Below are 18,992 nucleotides of genomic sequence, written 5' to 3'. Positions count from 1 at the left end.
CCCAGTTGGTATCTACTAGGAGGTAGAGGAATCTTTAGAAGATGGAGGCTAGTGGAAGAATTTAAGTCACTGGAAGAATGCCCTTTAAGGACTTTAAACCTAGCCCCCTCCCGCTCACCCTTTCTTTTGGCTCCCTGCCCATCACTGTGAGGTAATCAGCTTTGCCCCTTGCAGTGCACTCCCCACCATGATACTCTGGCTCACCTTGTGCCCAACAGCCAAGGATACAGGCAGCCATGGACTGAAGCCTCTGGAACTGTACAAGTAAAGCTGATTTTCTTAACTACAGACAGTGACAGGAACCTGTGATAGTTTGGTTCAGGTATCCCTCACAAACTTAGGTTTCCTGAATTCTAGATTCCCAGCTGATGGAGATCTGGGAATTAATACCTCATTGGAGGCAGTGTATTGCTGGGGGCGGGCTTATGAGTATAACAGCCAGTGTCCCCTTGCCAGTGTTTGGCACACTCTCCTGTTGCTATTGTCCACCTTATGATGGCCTGGAGTTGATGTCCACTCTCTACTCATGCCATCATTTTCCCCTGCCATCATGGAGCTGCCTTTTGAGTCTGTAAGCCAAAATAAATGTTTTTTTCTTTTCCCAAAATTTGTTCTTGGTCAAATGATTTCTCTCAGCAATGAAAACTAAACTGGAACAGTAAGGTTGGTACCGAGTGTGGTATTGCTGCTAGACACTTGACTGTGTGACTTTTGCCTTTAGGAGCTGATTTTCAAGAGAAATGTGGAAGGATTTGAAACCTTGGCCTAAGAGATGCATTGCAGTGCTATAAGTATAGCTCAATGGACTATTCTGGTCAGAGTTGAAAGACCTGAATGCAATAAAAACTATGGACTGTGAGGTTTGGCTTATGAGGGTGAGAAAGAGCTTTGCCTGGACTGAGCTAGAAGAAATTTGTGTGAGAGGCTTGCTGTTATACCCATGTTCTGATAGTTTGTGCAGAGTTGCATTGCGTAGAAATGGACTGGTGTGAACAGAGGGATATGGCACGGAAGTGAAATTTTGGGCTGAAACTTCTGCCCATTGACTGCAATTATATGAGCCATGATAACCTTAGAGATTGGGCCAGCTGACCTGCACTTGGACAAAAGGAAGAATATAGACTCTTTGAAGAGGGCTGAGTGCTCAAGGAGTGTCTTGTTCTTCAAAGTCTGATTTATTCCCCTCCTGAATTAACAAACTGGCACCCTACTTGGCATTGTGGAGTATAAAAAATGCAGGAAAGATAGGGTCACTGAATTTGCAACACAGTCTTGTGTTTTGGAAATGGCCAGAGTTAGTAGGGAGCAGCTTTGCTGGATGCCTGGATGGAGACCCGATGGAGACCTGAGGATGAACCGTGGTTTGCAGCTGAGACCCAGTGGAGATGGTGGGACCACGAGATGGCTGCCAGGGAGAGCTGCCATCCCCAGATAAAGTTTTCCAGGACTCTGAGTAGCCTAGCTACAGGGGCGGAATTGGAACCCCGGAGACTTATTGTTGGTTAGAATTATCAGATCTGGAGATTTGTCACTGACTAGAGTTGTTGGACTTAGAGCTACAAAGTTTGATGTTTGCCTTGGTTGTTTTATTTTTATTTATTTATTTTTTTTTAATTTTTGTTTGTTCATTTTTATTTATTTATTTGAGAGTGACAGAGAGAGAAAGAGGCAGATAGAGAGAGAGAGAGTGAGTGAGAATGAGCACTCCAGGGCTTCTAGCCACTGCACATGAACTCCAGATGCGTGCGCCCCCTTGTGCATCTGGCTAACGTGGGTCCTGGAGAATCAAGCCTCGAACCGGGGTCCTTAGGCTTCATAGGCAAGTGCTTAACCGCTAAGCCATCTCTCCAGCCCACCCTGGTTGTTTTAAATCTTGTATTGGTTGAATATTTCTGTGCTATGCACAATGCCATCTTTTGTAGAGTGAGTGTTTATTCTGTGCCATTATGGGTCTTGGAGGATTTTTTGGTATTGTGACTCAGTTAAAAGACCTTGGATTATGGGGATGTTTTAACATCGTTAGAATTGATAAAAACTATGGGACTTTTAAAGATGGACTGAAGGCATTGCATTGTACATCATGGATGGTTATCAGTTTATGGGGGCCAGGGGTAGAATGTGATGGTTTGATTCAGGTATCCCTCATAAACTCAGGTGTTCTAAATGCTAGGTTCCCAGCTGATGGAGATTTGGAAATTAATGCCTCCTGGAAGCAGTGTATTGTGTGAGGGGGGAGGGATTATGGGCATTATAGCCAGTTTCCCCTTGCCAGTGTCTAGCACACTCTCCTGTTGCTATTGTCCACCTTATGTTAGCCAGGGATTGATGTCCACCTTCTGCTCATGCCACAGTTTTCTCTTGCCATCATGGTGCTTCCTCTCAAGTCTGTAAGCCAAAATAAACCCTTTTTCCCAAAAGCTGCTCTGGTTGGTTGATTTTGGCAAACTTGACTGCAACAGAACCTAACATAAAGTCTAAGAAAGTGTGTAGGAAAATGGGCGGACCTGTCAAATACACTTTAGCAAACATGAAGAGAAAAGGTAACACAAATAACAGGAGTTTCAAAACTTAAGGGAAGGGACTAGAGAGATAGCTCAGTGAATGAGGGTGCTTGCTGAACAAGCGTGAGAACTCGCCTTTGGTCCTCAGCATCCATGAAACAGGCACATGTGGCTGTGAGTAAAGCTCAGTGGAAGAGCACTCATCCACCACATGAAAAGCCCTAGGTTCAATTTTCAGCACTGAAAAAAAAGGTGTATGTCAGTAACCATAGTGTTGAGTGGGGCTGAGACAGGAGCATTGCTGGGACTTGTTGATTGGCCAGTCTAACTAAAAACAGTAAGCTCCAGGTTCAGTGAGAGACTCTCTCTCTCAAGGAAATGAGGCTGAAGAGTGGTAGAGGGAGGGTACCTGGTGTTCTATAGATGCTATACATGTGTGCACAGAACGCTTATGTTTGAATGAGGCGAGCAAATCTGCCCATGCCTATGTGTGCATGAATCATACACACACAGAGACACACACATGAAGAAACAAAAACATTAAAGAACCAAGGTGTGGTGTCACATGCCTTTAAATCCCAGAATAATCCCAGCACTCGGCAGGCAGAGGTAGGTGGATTGCCATGAGTTGGAGGCCAGCCTGAGACTACACAGTGAATTACAGGCCAGGTAGGGCTAGAGACTCTACCTCAAAACAACAAAGAAGAAAAGGGGGAAGGAGGAGGAGCAGGAGAAGGAAGAGTTAGAGGAAGAAGAGAAGGAGAAGAAAGCAGCTGTGAATGGTAGTGTATGCCTTTAACCCCAGTACTTGGGTGGCTGAGGCTAGAGAGTCACTAGTAAATCTGAGGCCAGCCTGGTCTACAGAGTGAGTTCCAGGTTAGCCTGGACCAGCGTGAGAACTGCCAACAAAAGAAGACAAGTCAAAACAAAAGAAACAAAAATAATGAAAGAAAAAAGTATATACATATAAATAACAATTAGTACAACCCCAGAGTTCTTGGAGTTGATTAAACAGCTAAGAGTTATTTAACTGAGTTAATCACTCAATGACACTTTCTTAAGAGAACAGTTTCCACACAAAGGAGACAAAAAGAGCTATAGTCTAAGTTAGTGATTATGAGTAGAAGCAAGAGGTTCTCCAGTCATTCATTGAATTTAGAGGACTCAGATACACATATGTATAGGCAGACATGGTTAAAAGCAAATAACTGAAACCCGATCAGAAGATTAGAAAATTAAAAAAAAAAAAAAATTTGCAAGGTTTACCTTCTTGTGGTTCTTGTAAACATTTCTGTGAGCAAACCCCTTTCCACAGAGCCTGCACTTATATGGTTTGTCTTCACTGTGTATCACTTTGTGGGCGCCCACCTGATCAAGCCTCTTGAAAGATTTATTACAGATCTCACAATTATAGGGCCGCTTTTCTGTGAAAAACGAATGGAGACAATTTCATATCCATACAAAAGCAAAGGATGAAAAGAGAAACAAACAATAGAAATTAAATCGAATGCACCAGCACATTAAAGATGGTTAAACAATTAAGAATCTGCCACACAGTCTATGTTGGGTACATGACTACCCACAGAAGAAACATGAAATGCTAGTTTCTTTACAGGCCTATTTTGAGAATGAAAGGTAGCTTTGATATAAGGAACTTTAGATTCAAAATAGAAATCCTATTTCCAGATGAAAAATGTGCTGATGTGTGTGAATTTAAATCAGGATCACAGCCCCAAATGCTGAGAGATGTGACAGGGGCAGAGGTAATGACAGAGCCCCTCCTGCTGGGACACACAGGCCCCGCGGAGGCAGAGCTTCCAATTCTCAGCAGGAACTAAGTATTTGGACAGGCATGTAAAATCCATATTTATGTAAAGTTCATGTAATGTTGACAACTAAAGTGAAAAAAATATTGCAAATCAGACAAAACATACCAAGAAGCCAACAGAATTTTATCACTGAGTTTAATTTCTAAAGAACTTACATGTAACTCAAAACAATGTAGATATACAACTTATTTCAGTTGCTCCAAATTATAAACATCCTCAATTCTTGAAAGGCCTCCAGAAAGCAAAAATTATTTTCAAAGTTGATGTTTTTGTTTTCATAATTAAAACCAGCCTATTATTTAAGCTAGCTTGAAATGAACTTATGGCCGTAACATTTTTTTTCTCAATACATAATTAAATATTTTCCTTTTTGTAAGTATAGTGAGAATGTAAGGTTAGCTTAGAAATCAAATGCCAGATACTATGCTAGGACAGTATAAAAATGAGCTCATTTAACCCTTACATTCATACAAAAGGCAGGTATCACTTAACAGCTGAAGAATTAAAAAAAAAAAAAAAAAAAAAAAAACTAAGGTACTAAGTTAAATGGTGACTGAATATCTTTGATGGCTAATTATCTTTGTTTGATAAATATACTTCAGCCTAGGGAATTAGGTAGCTTGTTCAAAATTGCATGACTAAACTAGAAATTAGATTCAGGGTTTTTAATTACCCTCTTAAATTTCCCTCAAAAGGCAAAGTAATTCTTCTGCAGTGATTTCAAATATATATGAAAAGGCCTAATTTTACCTGAGTGGGTGATCATATGACGTTTTAGCTGGTTAGCAGAAATAAACTTCTTCATACATTCTTGACAATCAAATATCTCATGAATCTGAAAAATATTGAAGGGGCAGTTGAATCAACTCTTAAAGCCTACTAAATTATACAGAATCAGTGCAAAACCGCAAACATATAGAGAATTGCTACTGTAGTGTCCACACTAATTCAGCCTTAACTTGCTCATACTATCTTACATACAATGAAAATGCAATGAACATGTTGTCTAAAATAAACTTTATTAATGGGAAGTACTCATACCAATTAAATATGCAACATAATTGTGTGCATATTAAATGTAAAGACTTAAATATGTAATATATATTAACTATTTTGTTGTATACAAATTTAGACTAACGAATATGTAAGTGGGCAATGATATTCATCTTATAAAAGCCAACAGTATTTTAAACTTAAATGTATGTAGTAAAGACAATATATTAATATAAGTGAGAGACTACCAAAGAGATTTCTTAAAGTATTTAGCTCAAACCCAGAAGTTCCTCCACATGACAGGGGAGCTACAATAAAAGACAATGGAGGGATACAGGTCAGGGAATACACATCATTGGATATATAGGATGAATAGATACAAAGACCTAAAGAAAACATGAGAGAGACACAATAAAAACTGGTGTATTTGTACTCAGGAGCTCCTGACTAAATGAATAAATGATAGCTGTTCTTCATATTGGCTGTGGGTGGTTAAATATGTGACATGATGAATGTTAATGGTTTTACTATGATAACTATTTTACTAAATATGTGCATCTTATATGATGATACACTGTTAAATACATAAAATATATTTTTAGAAATATAACTGAGGGGCTGTGACAATAGCTCAGTGGTTAAAGGCACTTTATTGTAGACCCTGCCCACACAAGTTCAATATCCCAGTATCCCCATAAACATACACAAAATGATGCATGTGTCTGGAGTTTAGGTGCAGTGGTAAAAGGCCCTGGCTCACCCATATACAATCTCTCTCTCTCTCTCTCAAATAAATAAATAAATAAAATATTTTAAAAAATATAACTGAAACAGAACTTAAATTAGCTAATGTAAATGTTACAAGTAACTATTATATGTGTTTTCCCTCCCAGACCACAACCAGTAAAACTGGATAGGTATAGAAAATAGAAGGCCAGTTTATCATCAGAAGATATGCATTCAGTTCCAAAAGGCACACAAGTTGTGAATCTCTGTACTGAAAACACTGACAATAGCAATGAGCAGAAGCATCACACTATTTGCCAAAAGACTCACAGGTGGTTTTGAGGAAGCCATGTTACTCACTAACCTTAAGACAAACTAACCTTAACCCTAAACGCTGGTCCTTCCTCAAAACGCCAACATTGTGTCTATTCCTGCAGAATAACTAACTAGATGCTGCAAGGTGAAAGCTCAGCACCTTGACCTGGCACATGCATGAGTAAAGAGTGAACCACTGGGCTGCCCCTTAGTTTAAGCGGGCATGGGAGGGAGGGTGCAAAGAAAGGGATGGGGATAGATGGGAGCCAAGGCCTGGTAGCGTGGGCCCGATTCTCTGAAACTGTAAGTCTAAAGTTGGAAACCTCCTCTGGTTCTGTCAGGTATGATTCCATTGTGAAAACATCAAAAGACAGCAGCAGCTAAAAACACGCTTCCTTCAGTCTGGCTTCTACCTTTGGCTGAGGTGCAAGAGCACCTAATTGTGATCAGCCAGAAATATCAAGTCCAACTCCCAGATGCTGAGAAAGCAGTGTGGGGGCCTGCTAAGCTCTTATAAACTTTCCAGATTTTCTCCATTGATTTTTAAGGTAATATTCAAAATTCTAAAACTCAGTAAAGATCATAATGTACGTTGTAATAATATAGTCATATAAAATAATATACCATACTATAATTTAGCACTGTCATTAAATACCATTCACTGGTAAGATGAATACTGCACATAAACTCTATTCAACATGAGATATAAGTCAAAAAACTACATATGAGGATGTTTAGAAAAATATATTCTAATAGGTTTAATTTTTTTTTCAGATTAAATTTATACTTTTAAAATTATTGTAGTAATGAGAGATAAGAAAGGGGCTGAAAAGTACAGCATTAGTATTGACACTTTGCCAAATTTCTTTTATTTTCTTAGCTTTTTGAAAGATCATTTCAAAGTAATTTCAGTCATAAAATCAGAATGCTACTGAGAATATTGGCATAGGCCCATGTGAGAACAACAGAGAATGACAAATTCAAGAGGCATGTTGTGTTTTCAAACAACCCCATAAAATCACCACTTAGCAACTGAAGAAAATTTATGGCACTAAGAGAGAAAATAAGCAAAAAATAATAATAAGTTCAACACATCATTTCACAAGTGAGCAAAGAAGCCTAGTATAGTATGGAAAATTCTGACAGAAAAAAAAAAAAAAAACTTTCATCCCAATCCAGTCTCTGTTTCATTATGTGTTTTAAAATGATAAAAATGACTCAATAGGGCTGGAGAGATGGCTTAGCGGTTAAGCGCTTGCCTGTGAAGCCTAAGGACCCCAGTTCGAGGCTCGGTTCCCCAGGTCCCACTTTAGCCAGATGCACAAGGGGGTGCACGCGTCTGGAGTTCGTTTGCAGAGGCTGGAAGCCCTGGCGCACCCATTCTCTCTCTCTCCCTCTATCTGCCTTTCTCTCTGTGTCTGTCGCTCTCAAATAAATAAATAAAAAAAAAATTTAAAAAATTTAAAAAAAATGACTCAATAAAAAGGAGACAATTTGAGACATACTATCTCATATGTCAATTCACAGACATGGGTGGGGCTAGTAGATTAAGAGTAATATGAATTTCAAGTTCTGCCAAATTACTTTGAAATATATGAAAATAACATAAATATGAATTAACAAAGAGATAAAATTAATTTTACAAATCACAATAAAAGTAAGATTGTGCTTTCATTAGGGGCATTTTATTTTTTGAGCATCAAGTCATCTGTCACAATATAAATCTGAATTGTATTTTAACTCTATTTATTCTTCTATCAACTACTTACTAATATTGTTAAAGTAGGCACTTTTCAGCTTAACTTTGCATATCAGAATAATAGTAATTCTAAATTTATTACAAAATATTAAATTTATATTCTTCTAATATAAATATAAACTATAGCATTTGTGTCTCTTATTTCTTAGACTTGTAAGTCTGTATGCACATCCTTGCTTTATCACACCATTAAGAAAGAGAACATGGGGCTGGAGACATGGCTTAGCGGTTAAGGCATTTGCCTGCAAAGCCAAAGGATCCAAGTTCAATTCTCCAGAAACCACATAAGCCAGATGCACAAGGGGGCACATGCATCTGGAGTTCGCTTCAGTGGCTGGAGGCCCTGGTGTGCCCATTCGTTCCCTCTCTCTCTGCCTCTTTCTCTCTTTCAAATAAATTAAATAAAATATATTTATAAAAAAGAAAGAAAATATGCAATGAAATATTATATTGGTAATTCATATTACAATTATTTTTAGCTTTTTAAAATCATTCAGTCCATTGCTTTTTACCAGATTAAATTATAATGTATACTCATTTAATAACTAACAGCCACTTCCTAATAGAAAAAAGGTATTTTAAATAATTAATCAATATTTTTGAACAACTAGTAACTGAAAAATATTGAAACCAAGATAGGTGCTCTAAGTGAAGGGTTCAACGAGACATGACACCTAGCATTGAGTAAAGTATGGCATCTTACTCTGAATAATAGCACAACTCAAAATATCCTGCTGCAGCTTGCTTTTCTGCACATTACTTTTTCATCACAGGATATGTTATCACTTCAAGACTACTATATCTCAACAATATAAAATACCAACTAAGTTTACATGGCAGACAACAAAAATAAAAAAAAGATTTAACTTAAGCTGTGATGAAATTTCATCTTTTTAAAAATTATTTATGTGTGTGTAGATGAGAGCATGTGTGTCATGGTGCATATGTGAAGGTCAGGGGACAACATTAGGATGTTGGTCTTCTCTCTCCACCTTGTTACAGGCAGGTTCCTTCTTGTGGCTTTGCTGCTGGGAAGTCCAGACTAGTTGGCCCAGAGTATTGTTCTCCTGACATTGTGACCCACTGTTGGGACTGCAGACATAAGACCCACTTTTGCATCCCTCTTTATGTGGGTGCCAGCAATCGAAATGCTGGTCAGCAGGCTTGAAGATCAAGTGCTTTTAGTCATTGAGATATCTTAGCCTCCAAAATTAATCTTTACTTACTAACCTTCCTGTGTTCCTGCAGGCTTGACGCTGAGGAATACTTTTTATTGCACACTGAACATATGAGCTTTTTCTTAGGATCTCCTACAACACAAATAAAATAGCATCATGAATTAAGCGAGTCTGATACAGTATTTCTACAAATGTAATTTCATTTTTAAAATTTATAATTCTAAAAAATTATAATTATATACTGTTCAGTGTTGTAAGTATGTCCATTAAACTCTGATAAAGCTTAAATATCCTTTAAACCCTTTCTTTTTAAATTTGGGAACTCTTCAGCTTATCAGTTTTCACATACACAAAGTAGGCATTTTACTTTTCCATGTACAAAACAATAAAATCCAAATTAAAATTATTCAAATGTATTTATAAGAGAAAAGAAGCTGAATCTATTAATTCATAAATTGACATTATTCTTTACTTTGCTTACATTTCAACAGAGTAGTAGTTCATTTTATTTTTTAGGATAGAAATCACAGATTATTCTTTCGTATACTAGACTATTAAAATTTTATAAGCCATGCTTTATAAAGTAATAAGCAGAATAATGTTAAGTCAAGCATAATTCTTCATTATACTATAATCCATACCATTATACAAGTCAATACAAAGGCCAAGTTTTTCTTATGCAGTGGTTATGTTAAAAGGTTTTGTTTTTCCTTTTCTAATTTCAAATATCATAATGGTTAAAGCAAACAGAAAGTATTTTAATGTGATGTAAATAATGTTATCATCTGTACCATCATAAATAAGCACAAAGTGATTTCTGCATTTAACTGAGTGATATTAAGCACTCAAAAAGTAAACACATATTATAGTGAACCTTATATCTATCACCCAAATCAAACAAGAATCAATCCATACCTTTCTGGCCCCAACCTCAATGACATTCATTCTCCTACTTCTCTATTATTTTAAAGCACAGCAAAAGCAAGTAAAAATGATATTGCGATGTTACGTTTACTGTAGAACTGTGCTTATGAAAAATAAACATTTAGAAATGAAAGAAAAATATGCATTTTCATCTTATTTTTCAAGGTATCAATATATCCAAATTAACAGCAAATGTATCTAATGGACCTATGTAACGCATACTAAATGTTATTGAAGGGACCAAACTGACAGCATGACAGACTTCAGGAAGGTGCCACCCCAACGAGGCCTAAGTTTCAGTTTCCGGGCGAGGCAGGCAAAACGTCTGGGAAAGGGTGGGCTGTTACTCAACAGTGACCCTGACATGTGGCCAGAGAAGATAGCCTCCCAGGGGCTGAGTCAGGTCCTGGAGACATGTCCAAACATGCCCAGACATGTCCCTTTTGCACCTTTCGCCGCAACCGATCAAAGATGTACAAATGAAATTGCTGCCTGCGTAGCCAATCATGATAAAGGGTTACCCCGCCTGCCTGGAATCCCCATAGACCTAGCGGCCAGAAGGCCTCTAGCTGTGCTTAAAAGTAGTCTGCGAGCTCCTCCCAGAGTCGCCATGTTGTATGAATGGTTGACCCCTGCATGCTGGCTGATTCTGCGGAATAAATGCCTTTTGCTTTTACATACATTTTGAGTCCAGGGTCTTTCTTCAGTTATTTTTGGACCCTTACAATCATATAACTAAGAAAATTTTCATGATGACTGACAAATAAGAGGGCTGCAAAGCCAACCAAAATTTTTTCATCACTCCATGTATATGCACAAAGGGATCCTGAATGTTTCCTAGTTCCCTATATGTGAGATTGTCCATCTTTCATGCATAATTCTCTAGCGCTCTATCCCATCACCCACAGTAGCCATTTCCAAGGCCAGTCCCTTGTTTTCTCATGAGCTAGTTCAGTAGGAAGAGAGGACAGAAGTCAGCATTTCCAACCACTCCTGTAAGTTTATCCTCTACTCCTGCCACCACTAGAGTACGACAGCGTGTACACCAAACCGTATTCCTACTCTGATCTTTCTCTGCTACGCATATTCTTCTTCATCCTACAATTAAAACCTTACTTTTTTTTCTTCTTCAGGTTTTCAAGGTAGGGTCTCATTCCAGCCCAGGCTGGCCTGGAATTTACTCAGTACTCTTAAGGTGGCCTAGAACTCACAGCAATCCTCCTACATATGCTTCCCTATTGCTGGAATTTAAGGTGTGCATCACCATGCCCTACTTAAAACCTTAATTTTTAAAAGAAATGCAGTGGGCTGGAGAAATGGCTTAGTGGTCAAGTGCTTGCCTGTGAAGGACCCTGGTTCGAGGCTCGACTCCCCAGGACCCACGTTAGCCAGATGCACAAGGGGGCGCATGCATCTGGAGTTCGTTTGCAGTGGCTGGAGGCCCTGGCGTGCCCATTCTCTCTCCCTCTCTCTATCTGCCTCTTTCTGTCCCTCTCTGTCTCTCTCAAATAAATAAACAAAAATAACAAAAATAAATAAATAAATAAAAGAAAAGTAGTAATAGGTTATAACTGCTCATCTGAGAATAGAGATACATATCGTCTTTCAAAATACAGACTTTTGTGTGCCATCTACTGAATTGAGCCAAAGGGAATATGTGAGGTGGGCAAGAAATACCAACCCTTTATTTTGGTTCCCCCTGTGCACCTGGAAGGCTCTCACTACTGTACTAGCCTCTCTAGGTTCACGAACAACACACTACATAAAAGCTAAAAGAAGGCTTTTACACAACTTTGGTTTTCTTATAGGCAGTTGTGGTAGTTTGAATAGATTGCCCCCAATATATTCAGTGCTTTAATAGTTTGCACTTTGCATCTACAGGCACTTGGCTGGAAGCAGTGTCACTGGGCTGATCTTAAAGTGTGATGGTGGGCTTGAGATTTCAATCTAAAAATATGCTAAGTATGCCAAGCTGTAGTTCCTGAAGTGTGCTGTGCTGTGCTGTGTTGCTTTTGGCTTCTAGGCTTGTGCTTCTCTCTCTCTGTGTTTGGTCCTGTGAAAGCAGGCCAGCTTCTTCTGCCATTATGGAATTTCCCCTGGATCTGTAAGCTTCAATAAATCCTTTCCTCCATAACTTTGCCTGGTCTGGAAGTTCATCTCAGTGAACTTAAAGCTGTGTGCTACAGAAGTTGGTACTGAGGAGTGGGGTGATATGAACCTGACCATGTAGATATTGATCTTTTGGAACCTTTGTTCCAAAATAGGAATAAGCATGGACTTGGTGCTTATAACTGAAGACGTCTTCTGGAGTGTTAAGCTAAGTTTTATGGACTATTCTGATGAGAGTTTGAGAATGCTAAGTGCAAACAGTATTGAACACTGAGGCTTGACTTATGAGCTTTCTAAGGAGAACGAAAGACTGCAGAGGACATTTTTTGAACTGGGCTACTAGCTTAAGGGCTGGCTGTGTCCTGCTCTCCAAACCCAAAAAGTTTGATCAAGGTTAAATTTGTATTGAACTGATACACTTGGCTAAAGATAGTTCGACTGAGAGATTTAAGATTTTTAAGCTGGAAAACCTCAAGCAAATTAAAATTACAGGCCCTGAGACTGGTCTTAGGTTACTGAACCTGCTATTGTCAAACACATTAGCAATCTTAAAGAAGATAGCCCAACTGCTTTATATTAAAATATAGAAATGCAAGATTTTGGAAAGAGTTGACTGGAGAAGGAACCTGTTTTCCAAGTTTCAGATTTATTCCATCCCTGAATTAAGAATATGGCTGTGTCCTGCACACCTGGTATTGGTTTCAGAAGCATGACAAATGCAAGGAGTGGTTGTGAATTGCATGTTTCCAGGAGCCGCTGCCAGATGTGGCATGAGGCAGGGCCTGATGCCCTGATAGTTTGGAAGATGGATCATTGTTTTCATGAAGACCTTAAGATTTTTTGGATATACTAGGAATATGCAAAGGCTACCACAGAGTTCACTATTGGCCTGGGATAGAAGTATTCCCTGCCTACACTGCCTAGCTGGAGGGGTGAAATTGGAAAATCTGAAGACTGTCAGTCTCTGGTTATATTGAACTTGAACTACAGAAGTTTGATGTTTGTTGATGGTGGTTGAGTTGGCATTGTTTTAGTCTCTCCTTGCTATGCATTATACCAGTTGAAAATGTTTACTCTTTGCCTTTATATGTTGGAAGTATTTAACTTATTTGGTTTTATAGGACTTACTGTCTTAAATTGGTCAAGACTGTAGGGACTTTTGAAATTGAACTAAGTACAATTTACAATGTGTGATGGTTATGAATCTATTGGGACCAGGGGTGGAAATGTGGTAGTTTGAACAGATGGCCCCCAATATATTCAATGTTTTATTAGTTCGTAGTTTGTATCTGTAGCAATCTGGCTGGAAGTGGTGTCATTAGGCTGATCTTAAGGTGTGGTAGTGAGTTTGAGATTTCAATCTAAAGATATGCAAAGTGTGCCCAGATGGAGTTCCTGAAGTGTGCTATGCTCTGCTATGTGGCTTTTGGCATTTAGGTTTGTGCTTCTCTCTGTGTGTTTGGTCCTGTGAGGGCAGGCCAGCTTCTTCTGTCATTATGGAACTTCCCCTGGATCTGTAAGTTTCAATAAATCCCTTCCTCCATAACTGTGCTTGGTCTGGAATTTCATCTCAGTGAACCTAAAGCTGTAAATCTGGCATTTGACTGTTATTTTCAATTTTCAAAAATAATTGAGAGCATGCTGGGAATGTGGGGATATAGTTCTGTGGTAGAGTGCTTGCCCAGTATGGGTCCAATCATGAGAACCAGGACCACAAGTCATTGTTGTTATCATAGATGTGGTGATGATGATGATGATGATGATGGAACGATTTACAGACAGCATTGTATAATGGTGAAACAAACTCAAATATATTGAACATATTGTCACTTAGGTACTTGACTACCAACATACTGTGGGTTAAATATGCTTATGCTCTACAAAACTACCCCTCCATATGTCATAACCTCTGTGAAAATAAAAACGACCGACATCTGAATATTCAGCCGCTCTTCTGTCAGCTTAATTCTGATCACTTACCGAGGAAATTTGTTATCACCAAGTATTACCTTAATTACCTTTGTCTTTGTACACTAAAGAATTCCCAAAAGTTATCGAAGCAAAAAATCAGAAGCTGCTTAGATCAACACTGAAGGAGACTCTAACATGCCATCCAAGGCTTAGGGAATATTGTGGTCAAGCAGGTAGAAAGAACATAACATCCATAGGATGGGGAAGTTGTGGTGTGAGCCATTGTGACCCACCTCAAAAAAAAAGGGGGGGGGACTGATTGGTATATCTATGACGCACAGTGATTACTGATAACTCCACTGAGGAGGGAATGCAGTGGAAAGAAGGCAGGGGAGAGGGGACACAAGATTACAATCTGATAGAAATATGACTAATTTGCAATAATTTCATGTATTAAAGTTCCCAATAAAAAAGAAATTCTGTAACAACACCTGTAAGTACTGCTTTTCTTGTTATACTTAATAGAAACTATTCCATCCCCAGTCATCTGTAATTCAAAGGGAAAAAAAAGCATAAAAGAGACTGTAAATAAGAAAATGGATTCCTGTACCAAAGGAAGCAAAAGGTATGTATAGTGACTGTTAGCTAAACCACAACAAGATTTCACATTTTATTGTAACCTGCAACATTGGAAAAATGAATGACAATGAAACAAAATTTCTAGTTACGCAGGCTGGAGAGACGGCTTAGCAGTTAAGCACTTGCCTGTGAAGCCTAAGGACCCTGATTTGAGGCTCAATTCTCCAGGACTCACATAAGCCAAATGCACAAGGTGGCCCATGCATCTGGATTTCGTTTCCAGTGGCTGGAGGCGCTGACATGTCCATTCTCTCCCTACCTATCTATGTGTCTCCTTCTCTCTCTGTCTGTTGTTCTCAAATAAATTTTTAAAAAATTATTTACAATTTTGTTTTTCCTACAAAATCAGCATGGAGGCTGAAGGGATCGCTTAGCAGTTAAGGTAATTGCCTAAAAAGCCAAAAAGTCCCAGGTTCAATTCCCCAGGTCCCCTGTATGCCAAATGCACAAGGTGAAGCATGCATCTAGAGCTGGTTTGCAGTGGCTGGAGGCCCTGGCACACCTACTGTTTCTGTGTCTGTCTGTCAACCTGTGTGTGTATGTCTCTCTCTCACTCAAATAAATAAATAAAAATTTAAAAGAATCAGCATGAACGTCCAGAACCTTAATATTAAACAATCCATGGACAATTATCAGAAGCCTCAAAAATGGCACTATAAGCATAACAGGAAGACCACATGCCCAGTAATGAGAATGGAAAAGTTTCCAGAGCTGCATCATCCATCTGTTTTTTCCCTTAGTTCAGCAAAGCTGACTTGAAAACTGACTTGAAAGTTTTGTTACAATACAATGCAGACATAGATGGAGAAAATTAAAAACAGCATTTTAGCCAGAACATGATTTTTTAAAAAAGGCAAATCTATCAAAAAGTTATGCTTGCCTTTTGCAATCATATTAAAGGCCCCAGTATACTTTAAGTTCCAAAAGAAAAAGCTATTTTTCCATATACCAACCATATGTGCTTCAAAAAGAAAGCACAGAAGTCAAAGGTCTTAATGATGAGCACCACCTTGAAGGTATAGACCACACAATTCTACCTTCTACCACAGCCTTCCTGTACCTCACAATGAGTGATTATCTAGTCAAGGATGTGAAGGTAGAACATACCCATGCTCATACTAGCCTCTGTAGCTGTGTTAGCAGTAAAGTCAGCTCTTTTTAGACAAAGACACATGGGTATATATTCTTTCTCCCTCAATGTCAGCATAAAGAGGACAAAAAAAAAATCTACTTTCATCCATATCTGGAAAGATATTTGTACCCACTTCTCAGAAACAAAGGGCAAAGCAAACACATGAGAGGAGTGTAGACCCATAAGGAAAGGCTGCTTTATACTGACCTCACGGCCTCCACAAAAGACACTGAGGAAGAACAAAGGGAACTTGGTGCAATAGATTTGATCTGAAATCAATGTATATTTACTGTTCGCCAATCGAGCACTAAGAAGAAAATCTAAGAGACAATCCAATTTCCTATTTGGACTATCATTCAACTAGGGATTAAAAAGAATTTTTAAAATGTTTCTTTCATTACTCCAAATATGTTCAATTCTTATGTCTCTTAATATAAAATGTAAGCACTTAAAAAATGAATTTTCCCACAAAATTTAAAGGCAGAAGTAAAGTTTCAAAGTATATATACAAATTATCACATCAACAAATGAAAAAGTCTGTATACTAAAACGTGGAAATTATCAAGCAATATTAATTCTTAATGTAACTGAATACTAAATATTAACTATGTCTGAGGTTAGGTTTATAGTTGTGGTTAATTTCAAAATGGGAGAAATTACAATGCTATTGAAATCAGCTTGAAAGACAGTATTCAGTGAAAAAACAAGTACTTGTGAAACACAACATCAGCTCTCTTCTCAAAAGAATTAAAACAGATTTTGGTGATCTGAGGAGAGGAAGACCCGGGAAAAACTAATGCCCAAAAACTCCTCACCAGTGTGGACATTTTCCTGGTGCCTTTTCAGGGCGTCCTTGCTTTTCAGCCTCTTCCCACAGCTGTCGACCTTGCACACAAACCTAGCATCCCTCTGGCATGTCTCCTGGTGTTGCTCCAAGCTACAAGAAAAGTCACAGAGGGGAATGGGAGAGGAATGATAAAGAGTATCTACAAAACACAAACCTCACAGCAGGCTTCTGTAATCCATGCTCCCTAAATCCATGCTTCCTACAAGAGGTTCAGGGTCATTTCATGCATTACTTTTGCAGGAAAGAAGAGAAAGCATTTCAATGCTTTACTTAGAGTCCTAATGTTGAAATACTAAGAGGCATGAAGTAGTGCATGCAAAACATGACCCACAATGACATAAAAGCCGTCTGATAATGCAGACACAAAACCTCAATGCTGAAGTGAAGGAAGAATTGCAAACACAACACTGAAAACGTCGTGAAGAATCCTTCAGACTGCCTTTTGCTGTGCACTGAAGAACACTGAGAGGAAATGGAGAAAAATGAGAACAAAAAAAGAGAAAAAAAAAAAAAAAACGGAGCTCTCCAGCACAAACATGTGAGGATATGCTAGCTTTGAATAGATGCATTTTCATAACTTGTCTTCTCCTTTAGTCTTTGACTATTTTTAATTTTTAACAATACCTGATTTAAGCATAAGTTACAGCTTAGCTAGGACAACTTTCACATAGAATATGTATAATACTAAAAGCAATAAAAGCCAACTGAAATTCAGTTTTAAAGTTTATCTATTAAGAAGTATATAACCTTGCTTGGCTTTTCAATAAGAACTTTATAAATATTTAAACGTTTAATCTTCTGTTATAAAACATTCAGTTTTTAAACATTTATTACTTTAAGTGGAATTTCTGTCTTCAAATGAAAAGCAACACCCCATGAATACATGTAAATGGTCATTTTATGCAATAGCATGCTTTAGAATTGTACTTTAATGAAACAACAAAAACATATTTAAGCCTAAAGATCATTTACTCATGTAAAGTGACAGTCTGTTAAACATGATAATTTATAAGGTCTATACCTACGTTCTCATTTTCAATAACTGTGAGTCTATAAAAATATTTAAATACGGAATACTTTTATTTTCAGTCATTAAAGAGTTCAGAGCCATGTGTAGAATTACTTGATTACCTTGTTGCCACATTTTACCCCATTTATCTTTAAATTATTCTTCCAAATTTGCTATGAAATAAATGTGTTTCCCAAAGAGCCCATTTATTCTTTTCATTTTGAAATCTCCATTTCTTAAGCATTTCTTTAACTACTTCTGGACCAAATATCAAATGCAGATTAAGTGAAACTCTGTCACCTCAAAAGTACTAGCTAAATTACAGATGTGTGGATTTCAGATTAGTAAACCATTAAGACTGAGATTTAATGGTATATGATTAAATGGACAAAGAATGGTCAACATGAGCAATGTTTACCTGTAAACTTCATGATCAGAGTATTTCAAAACTAAACAAACTGCACTCAGAAAAGATGAATTAATGTCAGTGTAGACTGCTTCTCTTCTCTGTCAAACACATACACATTAAAACCTGTGTCAAGCCAAAGAGAACAACTGAATTGTCAACTTATAAACTAAGGGACATTCTCGGATATACTCACTGTCTTTGCAAAGCCTGTTTGACTGGGAATTTCTTCCCACAGCTCTTGCACTTAAATTCTTTTTCCCCTGTGGGCTTCTGGTGCAGTGTCTGAAGATGTTCGGTGAGAATCTCCTCACTGGGAAAACTCGACTCACACTGTGGACAGGCATACTCCTCGTGACAACCCAGGTGATCTGTACAATGTTATAAGAAAAAAATAAAAGAGCCAGGTCCTCAGTTTAAAATTAAACTAACTCTGCTTAACACAGTACATTTTTATTATTGCTAATAAATATTAAGTGGTCTTCACATTTAAAACAAAAAGTTACTAGAAGAAAATTTCCTGAACATATTCATCCTCCTTTAAACTCTCTTATCTGCCTCCCACTCCTTCTCATCTGTTTCTTCTTCCCAACTAGTCTCACTTATATTTTCATGGAATATTTTGGTAATCCATTGAGTTTAGTTATAGCTACTCACACAACATACGTGAAGGGCCATCCACAGGAGCACAGGCCACTCACCAGTATTATAAAA

At 38.0% G+C, this 18,992-nt stretch overlaps 1 protein-coding gene across 2 annotated transcripts in view; it reads right to left on the bottom strand.

Annotated features, from left to right (window-relative positions):
• Window positions 1-18,992, bottom strand: part of Prdm5 (PR/SET domain 5) — a 171,153-nt gene that overhangs the window by 81,515 nt on the left and 70,646 nt on the right. Inside the window, exons 5-10 of one of the 2 annotated variants that reach the window (XM_045144457.1) lie at window positions 18,475-18,649; window positions 17,233-17,325; window positions 16,832-16,953; window positions 9,354-9,433; window positions 5,081-5,165; window positions 3,768-3,925 (exon numbers count right to left, since the gene is read on the bottom strand). In XM_045144457.1, the coding sequence (XP_045000392.1) occupies window positions 3,768-3,925; window positions 5,081-5,165; window positions 9,354-9,433; window positions 16,832-16,953; window positions 17,233-17,325; window positions 18,475-18,649 (713 nt within the window). The remainder of the gene's footprint in view (window positions 1-3,767; window positions 3,926-5,080; window positions 5,166-9,353; window positions 9,434-16,831; window positions 16,954-17,232; window positions 17,326-18,474; window positions 18,650-18,992) is intronic. The other variant, XM_045144458.1, reaches the window with a different exon arrangement.

This window comes from Jaculus jaculus, chromosome 2 (assembly GCF_020740685.1).
Source record: "Jaculus jaculus isolate mJacJac1 chromosome 2, mJacJac1.mat.Y.cur, whole genome shotgun sequence".
Classification (NCBI taxonomy): domain Eukaryota; kingdom Metazoa; phylum Chordata; class Mammalia; order Rodentia; family Dipodidae; genus Jaculus; species Jaculus jaculus.
This window is presented reverse-complemented; position numbering and strand designations above follow the sequence as displayed.